The 23,638-nt window shown below is 39.2% G+C and overlaps 1 protein-coding gene across 3 annotated transcripts; it reads left to right on the plus strand.

Moving 5' to 3' along the window:
• Positions 1 to 559: 559 nt before the first annotated feature.
• Positions 560 to 15,180, plus strand: fam204a (family with sequence similarity 204 member A). 3 transcript variants are annotated; one of them, XM_085478287.1, is made up of 8 exons: positions 560 to 937; positions 1,230 to 1,323; positions 2,188 to 2,218; positions 2,469 to 2,574; positions 4,092 to 4,181; positions 14,469 to 14,578; positions 14,760 to 14,842; positions 14,962 to 15,180. In XM_085478287.1, exons 1-7 carry the CDS (start codon positions 722 to 724, stop codon positions 14,809 to 14,811), a joined length of 699 nt encoding a protein of 232 aa, XP_085334413.1. In that variant the 5' UTR covers positions 560 to 721; the 3' UTR covers positions 14,812 to 14,842; positions 14,962 to 15,180. The 3 variants fall into 3 exon arrangements, with proteins under 3 accessions (XP_085334413.1, XP_085334412.1, XP_085334414.1); XM_085478286.1 differs by having other exon boundaries at positions 14,760 to 15,180; XM_085478288.1 differs by having other exon boundaries at positions 561 to 937; positions 2,472 to 2,574; positions 14,760 to 15,180.
• The last annotated feature ends 8,458 nt before the right edge of the window (positions 15,181 to 23,638 follow it).

The following is a 23,638-nucleotide window of genomic DNA, read 5'->3' on the forward strand; positions in this document are numbered from 1 at the left end:
GCTACACTTGCATAGCACAGAAAATACAGACTGTAATTTATGTATATTATGGGCCTTGCAATAAGATGCAACCAAAGAGAGTCTAATGAGAATGAGTGTGAAAGAGCAATTTAAGGCTAGATGCCTCTGCCAGTGCCGGGGGCTATACAAGATTTGCATGCTAATCATTCTAATAATAATGTAATGCCCAAAGCACTTTAAGCAAATTGCGAACTATTGGTCAGAGAATGAAGCTTATCTCACAGAGAACATAACACAAATATAGGTTAACATTTGAATGATTCCTGGTAATTCACGGACCTGTCAGTAGCCCGGCTCACCTCAATTAGAAACGGTCCAGCAGCTGTTTCACTTTTCTGTAAAGCTTGAGCTCCTTCGGAGCTAAAATACCTCCTTACCCGAATACTAGGAAAATATTAAGGAATATGTTAAATAAAACCTGAACTTCTTAAAAGTTCCTACCAATGCAGCCAATAAGAGGTTGCTTTTAGTCCTCGTGCTCCACTGTTTAGCAACAACGCTGATTGGACGTTGTGCTCAGCGCTGTTTGCGATCAGCCAATCGGTGCCATTTAGCAGGCAGCGTCGCAGTGTTTACCCGGAAATGACAGTCGTTCCTAACAACTGTTGTGGAAATCTGTAGTTTACCTATTACGGACCGTTTAAAATACAGTGCAATCATAAATTACCCGTATATGCTGAATATAATCTACTGATTCGTTATGTACAGCGGACTCCTGCCCAGTGGTTTAACCGAAGACGACCTCAGTTCAGATGACGAGGAGGACAAGCCGGGCGATTTAGAAGACGAGAAGAGGGAATTTGAAAAGGGCTCTGCTAAAAACACATGCTCGCTGGAGGAGTCACAATCGACTCACACTGCAGCCAGTGACTCTCCGACATGCAGTATGCCTGGCATATCCCAAGAAATGTGGCAAGTATGTTGTATTGATCTTATTTTTCATTCTAGGTACAGGCTAACCTCTTTGGTTTTAGTGATGCCTGTATAAATGAAGCTAACTCTGAAAGTTAGCTTCACGCTAACTATCTCTTAAGTTTACATTTACTATTGCTGCAGTACCCCCAGCCCAGCTCAGACTTAAGCTAACGGTTCATCTGAAGTGAGAAAAGTAGGGTTTTGAAGCCCTCTTCGTATGTCACATCTGTACAGCTGCAGCAGAAAAGAATCAAGAGCAGTGATGCTGTATTCACTTTGTATGTGTCTTTAAGAAATTCCAGGATCTGCGGAGGAAGAAAGATGATATAAGGATATTAAAGGTCACAGAAGACAGAAGAAAAAGGAAAAGAAGAAAGCGAAAGAAAGGTAATGTAGTTCTACATCCAACAGATGGGGGAGTTTTTGTAATTCAGTAGTTCCAATATCAATATATTGGCCAATATTAGTACCTTACTCTGCTCTGCTGCAGGTGCTGCAGATACTGCAGAGCATTTTGGAAGAAGTGAAACTTGAGTAGCTCTGCTGGACATACTGTGTGAAGACAGTGTTTATAAAATAAGCACCTTTTATAGCAAAATGTATTTATAATACTGATATATTTGTGATAGGCTAGTGATAGATTGGTTGATAATATTGGCCAACTAGTTCATCAGTCAGGCTCTAATTGTTTGCACATTTTTCCAGTGGACAAAATATTGGTCAATTTGTAAGAAAATAAACCTTTGTATTTGATAGAAACTTACCTTAAAGGTAGTCGAGCAACTTATTGGTACACATGGTATAGCTAACAACTGAAGTAATATCAGGGGTGCCAAACATAAGGCCCGGGGGCCAGACAAAGATTCCAGTCCAGCCTACTGGATGTCTTTGGAAAATCTGAAGGAAGATGTACATTTTAACTATATTGTCATACATTTTGACAGCTCGGTCTACTGATAAAGACTTCTCCCGAAATCATTCGTACTCCCCCAATGTAATGATGTTAAACAATTAAACGACAGTGTAATTGCACTATGTTGAAATTGCACTTCTTTTTCTTATATTGAGATAGCTCAGGTATTGCTTATGCAGTTAAACTACTACATAAAGGGGAATTTCACTGGTTTGGCCCACTTAAGATCAAAGTGGACTGTACGTGGCCATTGATGTAAAGTGAACTTGACAGGCAGACTCATACAGAAGAAACCTACGTATCATTAACTTGTTTGTCTTGTGCGTGTAATTTCACAGGAGCAGAAAGTGGGGAACCTGCAGAAACAAGGTACTGTTACACAACATTACAGACTATGAATAGTCAGGTAAAGTGAAGGATGTTTCCTTTCCTGTTTGTCAAACTATCCTTACGGGCAAATTCCTTACAAAATGCTGTCGCCACAAAGTATGAAAAACACATAGATCTGATTAGAAGGGTAACAAAAGAAATACAGTCAAGTTAATAAAAAGCTGGACACGATATATGTCTTATTGCAATGCTGGTCTACATGAGCATTAACAGACATTTTCTCTGTCAGCAGAGAGCGTCAAGAGGAGCGGGAGAAGCACTGGGATGAGCTTAAGCAGTATTTTGGTGTAAATGATCGATTTCATCCCCCTGCATGTTCCAAACCCCCTCCGAAGGTAACAAAGACTGCCTTCCAACTTATCTTCTGAGGTTTAATACTGTGTCTGTCTTAGCTGTTAGAAACACCTTCACATCCCTTGTGTTTCGTTGCCACTGTACCGTCTCATTGTTTTACGTGATATGACATGTGGATTAGGGGGACCTTTATAATAACTCAACCTGACATTGAGAAGTACATTGGGGATTATGCTCAGCTACGTTTAGTGATAAGATTAGGGTGAATCTGCTTTCTAGCATGGTTAAGATTCAAGTGAGATGTAGGATTTTTTTCTTCACCTGCAAAAAGACTGAAAATCCAAGTGTTGCTTGGCAGAAGATGAGATGGTTACAGCCTCTGTGACTGCAGCTGGAACAAAGACAAAAATGTAAAACTGAACTTTCTTCCATTTGAGTGCATTTCAGCTCTTAAAGATGACCAAACCTTTAATGCAAAACGATTGCAAATTGCTAATGAAGCAAAAATATTTGCAAGCTTGATGAACATTACGATTGACCAATGAATGGGAACTGTTCTAATTTCAATGTGAAATCCCTTTAATGATTATTTTGGAGTATTTTGTGCTTAATTTATCTCAGCAGCATAAGATTGAGGGTTTTTTCTTTTTCTTTTTTTTTGTGAATTTAGCCTCATTTTGAATGGGGTGCCAAGCTGGATGTAACAGAACTTGCCACATTATCATAATGAGGTTCTCTTTCATCACTCAAATGCAGATCCTTGTAATTAATATATTATTTCGAGTCTGGCAAGTCTTTCGAACAATTTGAAGTGAGGTAATTGAGGAAAAACTATATCACAGTTGCCAGATGTGATTATTTATCTGGCAGCAGCTTCTCCAAACCCTAACCTTAAACACAGTTCACAGCATAAACGATGACCGTCTGTCCGTTTGAGTTCTGCTTGTGAGAAACTGCTGGTGATAACTGAGTTCACGAGTCGGATCGGGTACGTTCAGGACATTGAACTGTAATGAGCGCACTAAATCAGAGCTGACCAATCGGAGTCAAAAAAATTAATAAAATTCTGCGTTTTAAAACTTGATGTTTACTTTACTGTACTTTTACAGTGAGTCAACAATACATCAGAGGGGACACATTAATAATTGCAGTTTCTTTCCAGTGTATCTTTTTTTTCCACCATGATGAAATTTGGGGGGGCTGAAGAAATCTGGTACTCGGCTCGCTGAGATAGTCTCATCACAGCAGAACTGCCTTGCCATCAGTGACCGGGGGCTTCTCGGCACCCCCCTCTGCTTAGGCCTGTAATGGAAATGTGTAATTAAAGAGTCACATTTATGTTTGGTAATCTCCTGTAGCATTTCTAAGATTTCCCCACTAATATCCAATCAAAAAGGTTTTCATTTGTGAAGCGAAATCTACATATTTGTAGTAATGGCAATCATATTAAAAATAAGGCCCTGGGGACTTTTGAAGTTACTCTTTGATTTTTTTTTTTCTCTACCCCTATTTCAAAAAAAAAAAAAAAAACCGATTTTTTTTTTCCCCTCTTCTGCAGTCCGGCCTAGAAAAGAGCATAGAGAGGGCCATAGCTGAAGGGGACATTGCAAAGGCGGAGGAGATGAGCGACAGACTCGCCACTCGAGAGGTACGTTGTGCTGATAAGAGATCTTTGGGGTGCTCCCGCTGTGACAAATCAGGCTAATGGATCCGTGGCCATTTCTGCTGCAAAGACATAGAGGAACAAAAACACACGCAGACATCCACCATTCAGTCCTGCAGCTCTTTTCCATTGAGTTAATGGAAAGCCCTCCCCTTAGTTTTGAAGTGCGGCAGTGTCTAAAGGACTTTTGGCTCTGCTTTTTAATGAAGGGTACATTGCTTTCAAGCCAACTGTTAAATCATTCTCCAGGTAAGAGTTTCATACCTTTGAAGTGTACATGTCCCTAAATGCAGTGCCTGAAGTTTTGTAACTAACCGCCTTGGCAGGCATCAAGGATCAAGTGGTTTGAAACTAATTTAGCATAAAATGTAGCCCACACACACATAATTGTGGTTAAAAAGACATACAGCTGCAGCGTTACTTCTCCGCCGGAGCATCAAAGTTAAACTTCTTTGTTTTATGATGCATTTTGCTTACAGCGTCGCATGAGCATTTTCATTTTGTAATAGTGGCAACAAAAAGATGGAACAGGCTCAGGTTTTCCTGGCATCTGAGGATTTCAATTTGGAGTTATAAGGTGGGAGGGGCCGTCCATTTAACGCTGCTCAACAGAAAAATTAAAGTTATTTAAACGTGGTGTTCAAAAATGTAACTTTTACTCTCATGTTCACGTAGTGGACGGCAGCTAGAGCCATTACTGGCTTCGCTGTGGAGAAGAAACATAGGAGGTGCAAATGATGTGATTTCTTTCGTTAAAAAAAATCTGGATATGATTCGATTTAAAGCAAGTAATCGAAAAACAAATTGCAACCAGAACCTCTTGAATGGATAAGGAGGTTTCTAAATGAAAATATCAACTGTGCTAATTGTGTGAGCATTACATTTGTGACCTAGTATCTCCATTGTGTAATAGACATTGGTGTGCAAGCATTAGAGCCCCTTCATATTTCCATTCTAACTGCGAGCAGAGTGATCGAATATGAGGGAGTTAAATGAAAGCTCTTGTGAGTGGCACCTGTGCTGTACTTTCAGAAAGCCTCTTAGAGCGCTGGTGGATTGGTTTTAGCCTGAGCTGAGGTTCTCGCCTCCCTGGCACCTGCCTTGTGTCTTGCCAGAGCCGTGATGGGACCTGACAGCAGTTTGGCAGCCGCAATTCATTGTTAGGCAGTGATAACTTCATTTCAAGAGAGTATAGATTTGACTATTTTTAAATCCCTAAATGCTAGCTGATGCAAAGTTGTACAGGTTTTCTTTCGAATACAAAGACAAGCAGTCCTGCTCATAGTTAAAAAAGAAAAAAAAATGGGAGAGAAATGGAAGCTAAAAGCCAGAAAGTTTAAGGGATTCTGAATCAGTTATAAAGGATTATAGTGTATATTAATGCAGCCTGTATTTCAGATAGCATTTAGGACCAGAGTGTTTGTTTACCGCCTTCCTGTTCACGTTGACGGGAGCACTGTGACAAACATTTAGAGGATCAATAATCTCCGCTGTGGCCAGAATCAATTTCAAGGTTATAATTGAGTGGCTCATTTGGCACGGAATTGCTTAGATGTTTAATTTGTTTACGGTCATAACATCCTGACATGATTGTGGCAGGCTTTTCACTCGAAGAATAGGAACAGGTTTTCTTCGCGAAAAATGCAAAAGCATTCCGACAGCTGTGAAGAACTAAAGAGGCCTGTTTGTCCCTCTAGGCATTGTTTTGTAAAGAAAATGCTGGTACATGTTGGATGACAATGTTTCAGAGTATTTTCATCCTCAATCTAATGCATTCCCACTTATCTCCTCAAAGCAAAGGGAAATAGAAGAAAGATAGAGAGCTTGCTGTCAGAATCCCCTCTTTTGTAAGACGGAAATGTTTGTTTCTGCTGTTTTGAGCTCCCACAAGTCAATTAATGATTTCCATTTGCTCTACTTCCTTTCTTACGTTTTTTTAATCTAAACATTAAAACAATTTGGTAAAACCCTGTTTTGAAGGCTCCTTATAAATTCTGAGATATGTTTTCTTTCATCTGTCAAACTTCTAAGACACGCGGCTTGGATATTGCAGGTTGTGGGTTTTTATTCTCATTACGGTTTTTAAATATGTTTCAAAGCTGAAAGCCTTTGTTTTTAGATTAATTCGTGAAGACATGCTCAGATTTTTAAATAAACATATTACCCCTCTAAAGAAATTTTTATTATTGTCTACAGTGCATTTCCAAAGCTTCCTAATGTAGTTTAATAAATTATACAGACAGTTTCTTTTCTCATAAAGATGCCTGTTGATCCTCCTCAGCGCATTTAGATTTCTTTTCACATGCTTTAGAAGACAGAAAACAATGTAAAAATCTCCTTGCCTCTAAAGTAGTCTTAATAGTTCAGTAGATTAAAAGGTGCAAGTCCTCCAATTAAGACTTGGTCTCCATCCTTTGATTACTGCACATTATTTTACTCTGCAGCAAGCTGCGTACGGGCTAATTAATTCTGTAATTAGCATAACAAGAAGTGACAGACACATACACTATAAACGGCTCAAAGCATGTCATGAGGCCTGATAGCATCCAGCAGCTCATATTTAGCAGATTGATTTTTCTGTTCCTGGTAAATGAGCTAGTATGAAAAGATTATAACTGATAAGTAGTAAAGAAAATCTTATGTTATCTTATGTTTATCTGTAGTCACTGTATCAAACAGGATCAAATGCAGTAAAACCAAAGCAATCAAAGTGTTATACTTACTTTTTCACATGACTATAAGGTACTGAAATCTACTCAATTTCTACATCTAACTCTACTTTTTGACTGGGTGCCACTTTAGCTCACATGGTCAGACTGCAGCGGCCCAGATTTGAGTCTGACCTGTTGACAAAACCCCCCAAAAGCTTAAATCATCCATTAAATCATCAGCGTCACACAAAACATTCAAAATTACTTCTGGAATTTGTGTGATTGTGATTTACATGTAACAGGAAGAGCAGTGGACCAACGATTGATCCCTGTGGGACACCATAATAAGGTGCTTTCAATATCTAAATAAATATGATTTAAGCTATCAGGTTATCACACTCAAAAATTTTATATCCATCCATCTTTTCTATCCACCCTACTTGTTAACGATTCAATTCAGGGCCGCAGGGGTGGGAGCCTGGAACCTATGCTGCGTGTCATTCATTGGGAGACAGGCACACCTCTCGACATGTAGCCAGCTTACTATTACAAATTATTCTAAGTCCTTTGAAGGGTTATTAGAACCATGCAATTTTCGGAACAATGACTACTTATTCTATAATGACTGTACTCTAAATCGGACACTAATGTAAACTACTGTCTTTGCTGCACTAATCCACATTCTCATTGTAGTACTTCAATCAACAGGAAAAATGAAATATCTATTTTATTAAACAGAGCCGCTGATCTGTTTTTGAATGTATCCGTACATTTGCTTCATATACAGTAAGTGGGTATATTTCTTTACAAAAGACCATCATGTTGTGTTAGCCTTTTATTGCCCCATGGCTGTCATCACAGTTATTAGAGTGGCATTAACATTTCAAAACAGAAACTCTCTGTAGTCTGCCACAAACATGGATGTCGGGTGTATTTCATGACTTGCAGGAGCTTAAGGATATGAAAAATGAAAAACTATGTTGCATTGCTGCTGGCCTCACCATCAGGATGGAAGCAGCCCCATGTACATGGCCACAAGTACAAAGAAGGTGTCTTAAAAGACAGTTTTTCTTTTCAGCCTATGCCCTGCAACAGAAAAACCACCACCAACAACAAACTATGCACGGCCCAGTATGTTTTAGACCAGAGGCTGACCGGCATTGAACTTTTAAGGCCTATACTGGTATTTGGTGATTTAATTGGATATCGGAACTGCTACATGTAGTCCGGATTGACCTTTTGTCGTGGAGCTTTCTTGTTATGCCACTTTGAGTAATAATAACGTGCTACATCCAAACTGTTTAAAAATGAATCCCTCCTAATAGATTGTATTGTAATTAGCCATATGAATATGTATTAACTGGAGCCATTTATAGTTTCTGTAGCTTTTGAACATGCGGATGGTTATAACATCCCTCATTATGTTCTAGCTTGCATTTCAATAGTGCAGCTGCTGAAAGGAAAAGCCCCACTGTCCTTGAAATCTACCCTTTGGAAAGCCTCGCTTAAACGCTGTGAAACAAAGGTGGCGCGGCATTTTGTCAGAGGAGACATGGTGGCTTAGTTGAAACAAAGAGCTGAACTAAGAGTGTTTCATGATATTTATGTTATTTAACACCTTTTTTCTTCTCGCCACCTTCCCCCCGCCATGCCCTGTGTTTGTAATCAAAAAATTAATGAGCGGCGCTTTTGTGGAAAGTAGGCTTTATCAGATTTTGACTTTCCCCGCCCCACATCAGAGAAGGAGTCTGACTCCGTCTCCCCTGCGAGCCCCCCCAGGCCACCTCGCAGAGAGTTCAGGGAAACTCTCCTCTTTGTTCATTTTTCCTTCAGCATAAGCAATTTATCACTGAATGAACTTTTATTGTATCTCTGGATGACTCACATTAAATTTTCGCCCATTAATTTTGAAATGGATTTTGAAATGGGTACTAAGCTTTTATCAAATGCCTGGGAATCTCATTTGGATTATTGTATTTCATTAATTACTTGATAGACAAAGCATACTTTTCAATGTAGATTTGTGTGCTGTTTAATTAATTAGCATGTTTTCTCTTTTAATTAAAGCCATTTTTTTTAAATTAAAGCCCACAGCAAAACACATATATAATTTGTTTGTAATTAGGCCTTAATTGGTGGTAGTGGAAGCTTAGCACCCTTGGTTTCTTTTTTCATGATTGCCATTTTATTGCCAGTCACTCATTAATTAAACAGTTTTTTTTCTAATTAGCTTATAAAACTGTTGATGGCATATTATTCTAAGTGTGAGTTCAAAGCTTGCTAATAAGCCTACCCTACTCAGAGGAGGCGAGATAATGAAATGGCACAAAGCAGACGAACTTTCAGAGATTTTTTTTTTTTGTCTATTCCCTAAAGATGACATCTTGAATGTATCTAGGATCAGATTACTAGAAAAGGAAATGGAGACATTGCTGTTCTCCTGTGCCTTCCCTGAAGTGCCATTGTTTTTAGCTTTCCGTGTAATTCTGTTTGTCAAAGAGGAGGCAAGATGACAAAAAGCTCTAATGAGGCTGCCCCAAAGAAAACTGACACTGTAGTGGGAATATAACAGCATGAAGGTGCGTGCTATGATATTCTGACTGTATTATAATGAAAACAGTGACACATTGTAATTGTTTATCCTTCATTATTAGACATTGACAATCAGTGATTTACCTTTTCTACGATCACTGTTAAGCTCCTAAGAAAAGCTATGGCAGTTTGTCCATTACATAATTACTTTGTTTGCTATTGGAAAACAGTAACAACATATTCTGCTTACATTAAAAAAATTAGATATTTTACTCTATTATTTTAATTTCCTTCAACTTTATAGTCTGGCTTCACCACAGAGTTTTTCTGAACTAAGTAAATGAAAACCCCAAATAACAAAAAATGGCCAAAAGATCTTTTATTGGTGATAACTAATTCCACATTGCACTACTTCTTTTTATAAAATCTAATGTATTGATAGATTAAACTGCTCAGCAGTATGTACAATTAGCAGCCCTTTGGCTTTATGTTGGACGAAATCAATTTGAAGACAAGTGATGGACAAAACAGTCTTTTACATCAACAAAATAATCATTTGTTTCAGGAGTCAAACCAGCAGGTATGAACAAATGTATCCTTTTTAACAAAGTGCAGCTGTAGAGCAAAGACTCGATGCATCTTTAATAATAAATAGCTATATTTCCTTATGTAACATTTGATTTCTTATATTGGAAAAAAAAAAATCTTAGTTTGTGTAAGTCATTTGTATCACTTTGAGTCGTTTTCAGAAATAATGACAGTATCTTTTCCTTTGTGTTCTGTAACAATAAACTGACTATCATTGGGTGTTGACCTGGCCCTCCAAAGGCCTAGTACAAGTTAGACTTACTGTGAATCATGTAAATAATCTGTAGACGACTTGATAATAAAAACAGCAGCAAGAGAGCACCTCTGATTCTAGGGTCGGATTTTTTATTTTACCTCAACCTATTGTTTCACCTTGGAGATTTAAATAACGGACTAACTAAATAAAATCTCGTAAAATCTTTTCTTTTGAATACGATATGGGTGGTGCTGATTGACCCCTCAATCTTTTGACCTTCCCTGTCCTGCTGCAACGCTGAGGCTAAGAAGCCAGAGACACGTATTTCTTCCCCCTTCCACCTCAGTCCTAAGAAATTATGCTGAAATAACACACAAGCTGCCTAATCTGATATTCATTCCTTTCTTATATAGCCCTGCTTTCCAAAGTTGACTAAGGCCACATTATTTAGGCATTAAGGTAGTGTGATAAGGGAATTAGGCTGGTCATTAATCGTTTACACGTCAAATGCAGCAGAGCAGCTCGGGGAGGTGATTTAGTGAGGCAAAGCCATATAGCCCTTGTTAATCCACCTCTCACACGTTTTAATTGGAAGAGGCTTCCTGGATAGGAAATTTATGAATGGATTTAAGGCCATTTCTTCCTTAAAGCCATCATTTATTTCATATTGTTAATAGGAGCTTTAACACTTTATCCACATGGAGACGTATTTTTCTCATCTCCCATTCAGCTATTGTCTTTTTGCACTGGCTGGTTAATTGCCACAGTGTTTTTATGATCCCTGTGCTACAAAAGGAGGGACGCAGCGTAAAACAGACACACAAATGAAAACAAAGTGTGAAAGCGTTATTATGAGCAACTTTGTGCGTGATTTCCACACACGCAATGCAAATTTTGACGTATTTATTTTTTGTATCAAGGCCCCATGTTCGGGTCTCTGCTTGAATCTCCATGACGACCCAAACATGGATGAACAGAAAACGGCACTATTGACTTAACCCTCCTAGTGGCCTTAAGCTGCTGCTGCTGCTGCTGCAGTGCCAGCATTGTGCAGGCTGAATTTTTTGCCTTCAAATCTTCCAAAGGTCAGAGAATTAATCCTCTGAATAAACCTTGTTTTTAGCAGGGCTGCACACAGGCCACACAGGAGAGAGAGGGAGAGAGAAACGAGGCACGGGAAACATGCATGTGATGGACATTTAATTGTACATTAATATGTGGTGGAGTGGGAAGAATTGCCTTTTAGGAGCCACATAAACAAAGAATGCAGGAGGTTTTCCTGTCTCCTGCCTTTATTCCCGCTTTGTACTTCCATTCTTATTTTTCCCCAGCCTGTGATGTGAAAGGATTTGGCACTAAGATGCACGCAAGGGGAGGGGGGAGGAAAAAATCCTGAAAAGTGGATCAAAAAAGTAAATGAAAAATAATGTCATATTACTGAAAATATGAGAGGCTAATTTGTGCCGACTTTTTGCTAATTTTGTTCTCGCCACAGAAAGAGGAGCCGTCACCTGCTCGGCGCCACAGCGCTGACAGTGCCAGTGATCCATGAAATAAGCTGCCGCTGGCTTTGTTCAGATAAGAATGAACAAATCTGCACAATGTACTGCTCTCGGAATCTCATTTTCATACTTGCATGCAGGCTAAAAGAAATAAGCTGTTTGCAGGCTTGATTAATCAGACATTTGAGGGTTTTTTTTTTGTCTCTTTGATCTGTTCTGTCTCCTAGGTAACTTGGTTGACATTAATGTTGAGCCCCAGCAAAGACAATCAGGGAGTGTAGACTAAACAGATATAAAAAAAGAAACAGGGAAAATATTAAAGACTTTTAATGCTTTAAATGTAGTAAAAGCTGTGTTGTGAATTTAAAAGAGGGGGAAATGAGGGCCATGGAAGTGGGTTTTAATTTTGCTTTTGGAATGTTCAGGAAGGCGTGTTTTCAAGACCTTTTGCATTTCAAATGCAACCCCACAGGAGAGCAGGTTAATGTGGGTAATCCTCGTGTAGGCAAAAAGAAAAAGCTCTGTCAGTAAATCTCCAAATTAAACCATTTAGCATCATGCAGTTTCGTTTGATTTGCTCCCAGAATGAGCCAGTGTGGCTTTCTTTCTTTTTTTTTCCTTTACAAACACAGAGAGCAAGAGCTGTTCTCAGATTTGTCAACAATTTAATAAATGTGTGGTTTATAATCTCAGCATGCATCAGAGCCACTCAGAAGCATTTAGCACCTACGCTGCTCTGCCAAGAAGCAGGGAACACCCTGAAGTGGTTTTATCTGCTCGCAAATCTACTGCAAATGTTTGAGCAACCGTCCCCCCTCCTTGTTATAACTCTCTTAAAGAGGAGAGGGGAGGAGAAAAGAGGAGAAAACATGATTTGAGGAATTTAAAACCTATAAAAATGGCAAAGAACTGGAGAACTGTCATAGTATGTACGCTTCAGGTTATGCAGACGCTCTCACAAATCTTCCAGTGACTGTATAGATGAATGCCTTGAGGGCCCAGCCGGAGCCCAGTACTTGCAGCCAGCCGGAGCCCTTATCTTAAATCCAAGCAAAGTACCATTAATCTTTTTGAAAGACCTTTATGGCTTTTAATGTATCCCAAATTAGAACATTTTACACCCTTGGTTCCTGAAATATGGTGATAAAAAGCCTTTAGAGTTTAATTTTTCCTGCCTGCTCGCTCTGACCTGCTTAATCCCAGCATGCATTAGGAGATATTTTAGTTTCAGTCTTTCTAATAAAGTTTATCCCACTTAATTATAATTGAAACATTTTTTTCCAGCAGGTCTTTTTTTTTTTTTAAGTGGTGCAGTGGTGGCACATTTCTTCATTACCTTAAGACTTTCTTTCCCCCTTGATTGTACTCTGAATATTACAAAGAATTACCCAAAGGTTTGGTGAAATTGTTCCAAGTTGTTTATCAAAGTTTGCCTTTGCTTGAATAATAAACCTATCTCAGGAGTGAAAGAGGGGGCAGGATTTTTCCCTTTGTTTCCTGTGCTTCTGTGTGACTGGGGTTATTGGGATTATTCTGCTTCACAATACACACATATGTCTTCCCTGGGATTTGAATGTTTGCCTCTTACAGTCACGGTCATTCTCTTCACTTCTGATTTCAGGGACTGCCTGCATTGCTCCAAAAAAAAAAGTCTCTTTTACAATTGGAGACGAGTGGAAAACGCCTTTGCAACATTTTTGAAGTGGAGGGGGGGAGGCAGCACAGCTGACATCGTCTGTCATTGTTTGTTTAGTATTTCATTTGCACATTAAAAAAAGGATCTAAAAGAAACAGCATTGAGAGGATGGAGGGGGAAAGACTGTAAACTCTAAGCTGAAAAACACAGCTCTTAAAATACATCAAATATATAGTGATGAGAATTTTATTGAAACAGTGCTCATGTTCAAAAAAAATAAAACTACACTTTTTGTTAATATTTGTAGAGACCTGTGCATAATATTCAGCTTTTAGTTCTCTACAACATCTAAAAATTCTTTGCAGTCCTCGAAGAAAAAATGTCACATTTAATCTATCATCTAAAATGTGAGAGAGCCGAGTGACTTTATTCGCTACTCTTTGACAAAATACAAAGAAAACAAGCAGATATTGATATTTTTTCCACTTTTCTTTGTAATCTAAGCAGGTGTTGTCCCTACTTCCAAGTTTAGCATCCATTTAGAAAGTGTGTAAGAAGCTTTAGCTGCTCAGATACATCAAGGAGGGTTCAAATCCTCAGTAAAAACAGGAACATCGAGTCCTGCTACAGACCTGACTACGCAGGCTTTGGGATAATATATAAAAACAGAACACGTTGAAGCAGATTTTCTCCATTATGATGGGGCAACCCATCTGCCATGTACCTTTTAAAAAGAGCTGCTCACATATTGACTTCATTTTTTTCTTTTTTTTCTTTTAAATGCTTCATGACTTGTAAGATATTGTACATCTCATTCATAGAAATAAGCAGGTGTTTGCTGCAGAATTATTGTTGCATACATGTAAAATAGCATTTATTCCTACTGAATGAAATATATAATGTAGGCTTTCGTGGTCACATTCTGTCAAATATGTTGCACTCAGTCCTGACGTCACATATCGCCAGACTTGCTAGACTGCAGGATTGTACGGCATTCACGTGTCGTTTGGTTTAATGACAGTTTTGCTGTGGTGTGGAGGAGGCATCGCAGGCAGCAGAGACTTCGACAAGAAGCCACCCTCACACATCAGTCAGAAGGGGCTTTTTTCTTGCCACAGACTGATTTTCATTCTCTAATGAGCCTCTCCTCTGTCTGCCTCCAAATAGATGGCCGTGAAAATCGCTCAAGCTGCTGATTGCCGTGACTTTGTGCAAGGCAAACAGGAAGAGGAAGCTTTGAGGGCAGCGCAGAAAAGGAAGAAGCAAATAGCCTGGGGGTATGACGTCTGTCTCTGGTCTCATGTTTATGCTTGCCATCATTTCTGCCATGCGCGACCACTCTGGGTTCAAGTACAGTTAAGATAGAGCCGCCGAAGCCTGAATTAGCTAGTGTGATTGAAGTTGATGGCTAAAATGTATTCATAAGAGCTTCAAAGTTTTTTTTTTTCTGTTTTGCAGCTTTGAGGCGAAGAGGCGGTGGGAAACCAAAAGCAACATGGGCTACATGTGAAAAACACGGAGGAAGAAGAACAAGACTTTATGTGTGTGTGTGTGTGTGTGTGTGTGTGTGTGTGTGTGTGTATATATACATATATATATATGTGTGTGTGTGTGGCAGACTGATCATGTTTCTTCTTATAATTTTTTGTATATTTTGAAGATTTTACAGCAGCAGCATGGGAGAGGAGAAAAGTCAGCAGTTGGCTGAGATGAAAAAAAAACCCAATCCAAAGAGTAAAAAGGAGGAAAAAATGATGGAGCATTCAAATTAATTCCTAAGGCACCCACTGGTGTCTGCATTGTGTTATTTTTCATTACATTTCAGTGATTTGAGCGTTCTGCCCCCCCCTTCAAATTAAATCTGGTGTACATTACTGGATGATGCGTTTATTTATTGCTGTAAAGTGGGTTAATCATGAAGGCGCTCTTTTCTTCTTCTGAGGAAGAGAAAGGAAAGATTAGAGCTCTAATGCAATGTACAGGATAATGTGCGATAGGATTTGGGAGTAGAAAATGAAATTTGGCTGCTGTAAACTGTTGTGAGCAGTCGTAAACTGGAAGTTCGAAGCAGAGGCTTTGCTGCTGGCCCTCGCCCATGCTGGGAGACTCGCTATTGTTTCGGAGCCTGAACAAGAGGCGCACGCTGTTTCTCGAAGCATACACTCACTGCTCATTGTGTGATGAGCTCTCTTCAGCATCTGTAAACTCGTCTAAAAATCGTTCCTCTCCCTCTTACTTTGATCTTTTTTCTTCTTCTGCTTTTTTTTTTTTTTTTTTTGATCTGCAGCGCTTGCCTCCGCAGCTACTCAACACTTCTGAAATGCTCATTCAGATTCCAGGAAGTGTTAATTGCAACCAGCAAGCACAATAAAAAGCTGAAGAAAGATAATTACTTTTAGTCATAAAGCTTGATTTTTTTTTTTTTTTTTTTTAACCAAACCACTTTAAAAGAAAAAAAAAGACTGCTTTGCTTCAAGGTAATGAGAATTAAAAATTAATCCACCTAAGTTGTTTGCATTTCACATATTTGAGCACTTTGTCCCCTGGTGAGGCGCGTTCTCATAGGCTCACTGCATCGGTATGGAGTAAATTTAACAAAACATCAGCAATAAAAGTTTTTAGGTCATTATGACGCAAAACACCTGAGCTAAAGAAAACCAAATATGAGCTCGAGAGAACTTGGTGAACTTTAAAAAAACAGGCAACTGTTTTGTATCCTCTCATGTCACGTGACTGTGTCAGAGAAGCTGTCAGTTGGCGGGAATTGGTGCTAATTAAACTATTAATTATCTCTGTAATGAGACACAAGTTAAAACTGTGTTAAGCACATCAAAGTACAACATGGGATTTCTTCACTTTGATGAATGCTATGAAAAATATATCTTGACTGAAGAGTGAGGAAACATCAGAGATGCTTCATTAACGGCAGCAGAATTAGGAAGGAAGAAAAAAAAAAATGTATGGCCTTTGAAAGTTTTTGGATAAGTGCTTAAGCGCGAGACATTTATTACAGGGAATTACTGGATGCAGGTCTGATTATTGCGTATTTCACAAACATTGCAGAACTTTCCAGAGATAAGAGCGCTCCAAGAAAACCGGCCTCCTTTTTTGCTGCTACAGGATTATAGAACAAAAAACCATCACAGTACGTGGACTTGTATTCATGTAGCCTTATTTTAAAACTAGTTGATGTCAGTGAACATGACCGGTGCTGATCCAAGAGCAGCGCAGCGACGTATCAATAGCATCTCACTTATTAATCTCTTTGAACGCAGCATAATGCCCTGAGCAGAGATGAGTCTGCTTTTAAGCTGGAAAATCCACTTTCCCATCATGTTGAGGAGGTGTTTTCAGTAGTCTCTTACTGGAGGCCAATCTTAGCCCCTTGGGCACATGTCGAACCACTTCTAGGAAAACTGTTGTGTAAAGCCGGCTTTGAAAGAAAAGAAAAAAAAACCCTCAACAACAACAATCCCATTAAATGGTTGGAAAGCTGCTGTTGTATGAAAGGGAACATATGTTGCTGGTAACAAGACATTGGCGCTATCGCTTGCTGCTATCGCCGGCTGGAAGAGGATTAACTCGGAGGAGAGATCTCCGAGATGCTGCTGATAAAGGCTAGCCACGCTGAAAAACACTTCACACCTAGAGCGCGGTGTAGCTCAGAGGAAGGCGGCTTTGTTTGTGTGTTGTTAATTGTTTTCACATCAAATTTTAGCTGCAGCGGTTTTTGGGGGGATTTGTTTCACACATTTTTTATTTTTTTTAAAGTTCAGCTCCATTTGGAAACCATTAGTTTCCAAACGGAGTGGAGCTGAGAGCCAAAACACCACTTTGGCATTTCATAAAAGGAAAAAAACCAAACAAACCAAGAGTTTTACATCTTTATTATCAAAGTGTGATGTGTTTTGTTTTTTAGTTTATTAGTGCCTCATGTCCTATTTTGTTTTGTGCCTTGAGCCAAAGCAGAAGAGCTGTAACGTGTCAGGTTTTATATTTGATATCACGTCAGTTATGATTGTATTCTTGCACACAAGCCCCCCCTTTCCCCAACACCTTATTCCCAAAGTAACACAGTGGGAGTGACAGACAGCGTGGATGTTGACATATTCCTTGGCTGATTTAATGACCTGCTTAATTCTGGCACGTCGGCAGCCCTCTCAGATGTTTTGCAGTTTTAATTAGTGTAATCGTCGCTCTCGAAAAAGGCCACAGGGTTGTTTAATGGGTCATGTTTGTCAAGATGCACAGAATTATAACACAAAAGACATGCCATTTATTCAGCGCTACACTCTTAGAGTGATTATGGGTGTCACAATTGATAATTAGAGGAAGAATTGATTCATCCGAAAGCCAAAATGAACCTCTGTGGTGTGAGGAAATTAGTTTGACAGTGTTTGGATGAGCGGTGTTTACACTGCAGTGAGGCGGTGTGGGAACACTTCACCACTCTCCTGTTAACCGAGGCAGCGTGCACACACTTAACCGCTGTTTGTGGACGGGAGAGTAAGGAGGCTGGATGTGACATCTGGAGTAGCGACTGGAAAATTTTCAGCTGTGACCAAACTTTTCATGAAATTATCAATGCGCTGTTTCATTCTGCAGGCTCGTGTCACAAGATAAGCAGAGGTTATGGTTCCGATTTTCAGGCAGCAAAGAACAAAGTTCTCTGCACAGTTCTCTCAAAGTGTGTGAATTAGGTCAGGCTAACAGTTATGATTTATAAAAACTGTTTAAATGCACTTACTCTGCACTAATTAAAAACTATTCTATATTATGTGGGTTACATATACACCCTCTTAATTGTTTCTTAGTTCAAAACTGCTTCGAAAGCATCTATTTTATCATTTAGCCTGACTTGTAGAACAAAAGAATGAAAGTGAACTTTCAATTAATTTTCTCCCTTTGCTATCGCGAAATAAAAACATTCCCACGCACAAATATGCTGAGCATGCACTCATTACGTATTCATCTTCATTCTGCAAACCACATATTGCATTTTATCTGAATGAATTATTAACCAAGTTAATGAATATTTCATTTTTCTTTATGGAACCATTTAACAGTCCCAACAGAGGTAATGACATCTTAAGCAGAACAAGTACCTGGAAAATGGGGAGGAAATTATGTTTTTGACCAGTTAGGTTATGTCATGCAACATATACAGATATATTGACCTGTTAAAAGCTTTTATTGTAGTCTGATTTTAACAGTGAGCATGTGGTGATTCAACACTCCCCCTTCAGTCATTGTGTATAAATTTGCCTTTAATGTATAACTTGCACTGACCTAACAAAGGATACAGCATGATCTAAAGCAGCCGGAGGGGATTTACACTGAGAAAATGAAGTTAATGGTGTAATTAACGTTACCTTGATTTGTCTCAGGAAAGGCCTCACTAGCTCCAGTTTGTGTGGTAATTTATTACTGAGTTCCTATATGAAGAACACGCACCTACAGTACAGCAGGTAATTACAAACATAGGCTTGATTAGAGGACTACTACTCTAAACTACTCTGAACTTGTTAGTGATCAATTAACACTGGTAACACTGTAGTAACACAAGACAGCAGCAATCCCTTCATACTGAGTTAACCCTTATACACAGAAGTCATGTGAATGTTTTACACCAAAAGAATAGAAATAACGCTTTTTTGTTTTTGTTTATATATATATATATATATATATATATATATATACACATACATATGGTCCCGCCTATGTGTGGTTGAATTGGATTCTACATATATGTGGCCCATGAATTACAGTGAGTAATAGTTTAACAGGTACACCTGTTAAACTATCCATTAATGAAATCAGCCAATCACTGTGCAGCAACTCAATCCATTTAGGCCTGTACACGTGGTCAAGACGGCCTGCTGATTTTCAAACTGAGCGTCAGAATGAGAGTTAAAAATTAGTATTTCAGAAGCTGTTGATCTACTATGAACCGTCTTTAGGGTGTACTGATAATGGCCTGAGAAAGAGACAACATCCAGCGAGTGGAAGCTCTCTAGACAGAAATGCCTCGTTGGTGTCAGAGGACAATGGACAGACTGTTTTGAGCTGAAAGGAAGTAACAGTAACTTGAATAACCATTCCTTTTCTCTACAGTTCGTAGGCTACAGTAGTAAAGGCCACTCCTGTCAGCTAAAAACAAGAAACTGAAGCTACAATTCAGATGGGTCATCAATCCTGTACAACAGCAAATTGGAAAAATGTTCCCTGATCTAATGAGTCTCAAATTCGACATAAACAAAATGAAAGTGTGGATCCATCATTCTTTGTATCAAAGGTTCGGGCTGCTGGTGATGTGGGGGATATTTTCTTGGCATACTTTGGGCCCCTAAGTACCAACTGAGCATCACTTAAGCACCACAGCCTATCTGACCATGTGCATCCCTTTATGACCACAGAGTACCCATCTTCTGATGGATGCCAGCAGAATAACGTGCTATGTCACAAAACTCAAATGATCTCAATCTGGTTTTTTTGAACATGACAATGAGTTCATTGTGCTCACTGTCACTGTACTCAGTCACAGCATGTTTGGGATGTGGTGGAGGTTCAAATCATCTGGCAGCAACTGCAGGATGCTATCATGTCAATTTGGACCAAAATCTCTAAGTTAGGTTACCAGCACCTAGCTGAATCTATGCCACAAAGAAATTAGGCAGTTGTGAGGAGTCCAGCATGGTACTAGCATGGTGTAACTAATGACGTTAGTAGGTAGCATTTATGCATAGCATATACAGTAGTAAAATTACCGCATAGTATAGCATATAACATGACATATAGCAATCTAGCATAGCCAACAATAAACCAGAACAGCATAATATAGATTAGTTTAGTAGTGACATATTTTAGAAGAGCTCTTTACTGTTAAACATGTAAAACAGCAGTTTGGTGGTAGAACTAAAAAAAAGCGGTATAATTACTTCCTTGTATTAGATATCCATTATAGTAATCTAAAAACTGATGCTAATAACAGCTGAGTTATGGCTCACAAAATACTGCAAGTATAGCCTAAAATGTACACTGTGCATTTTAGTGAAAATAATCATTTCCCCCCCCATTATGGCAAATTCCACCTTAACTTTTCGTCACCTCTAGCTTTAAGACTAACCCGAGCTGTCATGTTGACTCCAGATCCTCATTTATGCACTGTTGTCTCATCGGTGCAGTGTTTTATGAGCACCAGTGTTGTCATGTTGGAGGCTTGTCTAACAGTCCGGGCAGGCCCGATGAGCAGGGAACCAATTTGCGTCCAAACCCCAAGGAACTCCAAACTCTCCCAAGTAATTCCCTTTATTCCGACTCGTTAAAACCTTGTCTCGACACAAACAATAGCAACGCTTTGTAAAAGTGACTTTAAAACCTCTGCCAAGCATAATTTATCATTTGAATGACAATAGACCACTTAGCACTGCTTAAATTATTTCTGTGCTCTATCTGCTACTTGACTGTCTTTGTGTTGTAACAGCGGACGATCATTAACGCCACAGGGTGATGTGGTGCTCGCTTATCACAGGCTCGGTCCTCAGAGTTTACTTTAGATAGAAACTGCTGGGCCATGACAGCAACAGCTTGTTTTTTATTCCAAGACTTGTCTAAGTCATGACTTATTAGATTTAAGTGTAACAGAGTGAACAATTCAGAAAGTAAAATTATACTTTGAAAGAGGTTATGTCATGTGAGAGGCTTCATATGATTAATTTATCTTAAACATTTTCAAATGGACGGGAAAAGAACAGTCTTAATCATGACAGCAGGAATGAGGTGCAGAGAGCAGGGGAGGATAAAAAAAACACTACTGACTGAGGAACTCAGAAATAAAGGCAATCTCGCTTCAAGTGATTTTATTAATCTCAAACTGACATTAATGTGGAAAGATAACGCGTGTTGAACTAATAGAGGAACGTGTTTACATCTGGGGTTCAGTTTATGTCGCTGAACTGTTCCACAACAGATGTTGTGGAATCTTCTTAATTTTCTCCATAAATTTCACCCAAACTTTGCTGAAGGTGAAATTTGCACACTAATAACAAATCCCACAAACAGCAAAGCTAACAATGAATTAACGCTGCTAGCGAGGGCTTCATTCCTCTGTGCCACAGAGCTCCACTGTGCTCCATTAAAAATACATCAGTGAGCCACACTGTTCCTTCATTACAATAAACATACTCTATAGTATATTTTGGGTACTCTGCATACACCTTCCTGCTGCTGAAAAATACTCATTAAAGCACCAAATCCAGATTAGTCCACCACTGAAAATAGTCCCCAACAAATTCACTATTTACCCCGTTTCGTGTAACGTTTGCAGTAAACTGAATTGTTGAATTACATCTTTAAAGATTTACATCTTCAGAGGGGGAAAGATCAGTTGGATCTGAGAGTCATAGAGAAGTATATGTAAAGTATTGTTGGCTTATTTACTTTCTTGCTGAGGGTGAGATAAGAAGCTCAAAAATACTCCTTTGCCTGTCCATTCTGAGACTAAAGCCAAGATTGTTTTAAGCTAGCATGAAGACTGAAAATGCTGAAACATCAGGACTGCCTCTGTATATGTATATGACCCCAGTCACACATGGTTGCTAGGGGAAAAAGTGTATCAAACTCAAACAGTAAACAGTTACTGGATGAGTTGCAAAAACAGTGCCATCCTAAAAACCTCCTTGTGATTGCTTAGGTTGAAAACAGACTGCTGCAGTTGCATGAAAGGTGCCGACTTGTCTGCAAACATTCTGCAGTTTATTCTCCATGTTGTAGTGAAACTTGGAAATTTGACACACACCAGAAGCAGAGAACATTCACCTTCAAAATAAAAGCTGTACTTTACTGCTGCAACCAACACAGTTCAAAAGGTGCAACTTTTACTTTGAAGGCAAACCAAATCTGTTTACAGTTTGTATTGCTCTCGTCACATTTTCACTACCACTTGGCACGTGGTAAGTGTTTGCAGACACATCCCACAATCAGTGACTTTTCCCTAGCAACCAGCAGATGCCAGGGTGTCACTTGACAGGTCTTTGGGCTGGTTTGACTGGGTGTTTAAAAATCGATTTCACAGCAACTGCCAGCAAGTGGTTGCAAGATGGTTACTAACTGGTCTCTGAGATTGTGTGCCTGGAGCCTAATGTGGTATTTATGTTGCCCTGCTGCCAGCTTTCATTTAGTATGACAGCAATATCATTCTCTAAAAACAAAAGCACATGTTGAATTTTGCTTCAGGGTCAGTAGATATAACCTGTGTTAGCTTTTATGTCCTATTGACATGATTAAGGACAAAAGTCTAACAGCAGTTCATATGTGCTTTAACAATACGTATTTTGCATATATTGTTAATGAATTTCAATTTCTGATTTGAAATGCTCATCATTAAGTGACCTAACAGTTAAGTATCATGTTCAACAGCAGACAGGTACCAAATTCCTCCACCGTGTAGCTTCGTGGCCCATCGTTCCCGTCTTGTTCTCCATACAGTGATAACTGCCATAATGAGATTTGCCATTAAGAAAGAAAAGAATGAAAAGGACCCCAGCCATCTGTATAGCTCACTATAGTAAAAGACTGAATGCTATCAAGCCAGAATTCAATCACTGAATTATAGCCTCTTTGTGTGCGTAGGGCTAGTGAGTACCTCACACTATATTCATTTCAAAAAGGCCTCAATTTAATTAGTTCTCATATGGTGAAAAATTCATGAATTTGTCTGCTATCCCCGCTGCCATTGTTGTGAATGACTTAAGCGGTGGTGTTGGGCTTTCAGGCGGTTTGGAAGGAAAAACAGCCCCCCACAAAAAAGAAACAACTGTTTATGTAAATAGACATTGCGTGTTTACTTGGTGGAAGAAAGCGAGGGCCCTGAACAGAGTGCTAAGCTTAGCGTGGCTCTGCCAAAGGGGACCTCTCACCATCAACTTCAGTCTTATTAAACTGATTACCAACTCCAGCTAATTAATCAGAGACAGTGCCCTTTCTTGTCATGCAGGGAGGGAGCTCTGTGTGTCTCACAGAGTTCCTCTCTCACTGCCTCCCCCTCCCATCTGCTCGCCTCTGTTCCCCCCTTTCTCCCTTTTCTTTTTCCTGCTTTGATTGAAGTAGGGGAATGGTAATTTTCATGCATCATCTGGGCAGGCAGGATGGGAGGACAAGTAGTAATTACGTTAAACAAACAAGGCCGAGATTGCTTGAGAAGCTACCTCTTTATTTAAGCTCGCGAAATACGAAAACAGGGTGAGAGCATAATGGTTTCAAAACGCATTTTACACCCCATTTTGTTCATTGAGTTTGATACGGTTTTCATCTTAGATAAGGAGTTGTCAAAAAAAATG

Source organism: Copadichromis virginalis, linkage group LG13 (genome assembly GCF_057382275.1).
Source record: "Copadichromis virginalis isolate Kocher_CV1m ecotype Utaka linkage group LG13, C_Virginalis_male_GT1.1, whole genome shotgun sequence".
Classification (NCBI taxonomy): domain Eukaryota; kingdom Metazoa; phylum Chordata; class Actinopteri; order Cichliformes; family Cichlidae; genus Copadichromis; species Copadichromis virginalis.

Bases quoted from the DNA above. Each gene is read 5' to 3' on its own strand.
- fam204a (XM_085478286.1), top strand. From the start codon at position 722: ATGTACAGCGGACTCCTGCCCAGTGGTTTAACCGAAGACGACCTCAGT. The intron at 2,575-4,091 runs GTAACAAAGACT...CCTCTTCTGCAG, and splicing joins GTTCCAAACCCCCTCCGAAG to TCCGGCCTAGAAAAGAGCAT. The intron at 4,182-14,468 runs GTACGTTGTGCT...GCCTCCAAATAG, and splicing joins ACAGACTCGCCACTCGAGAG to ATGGCCGTGAAAATCGCTCA.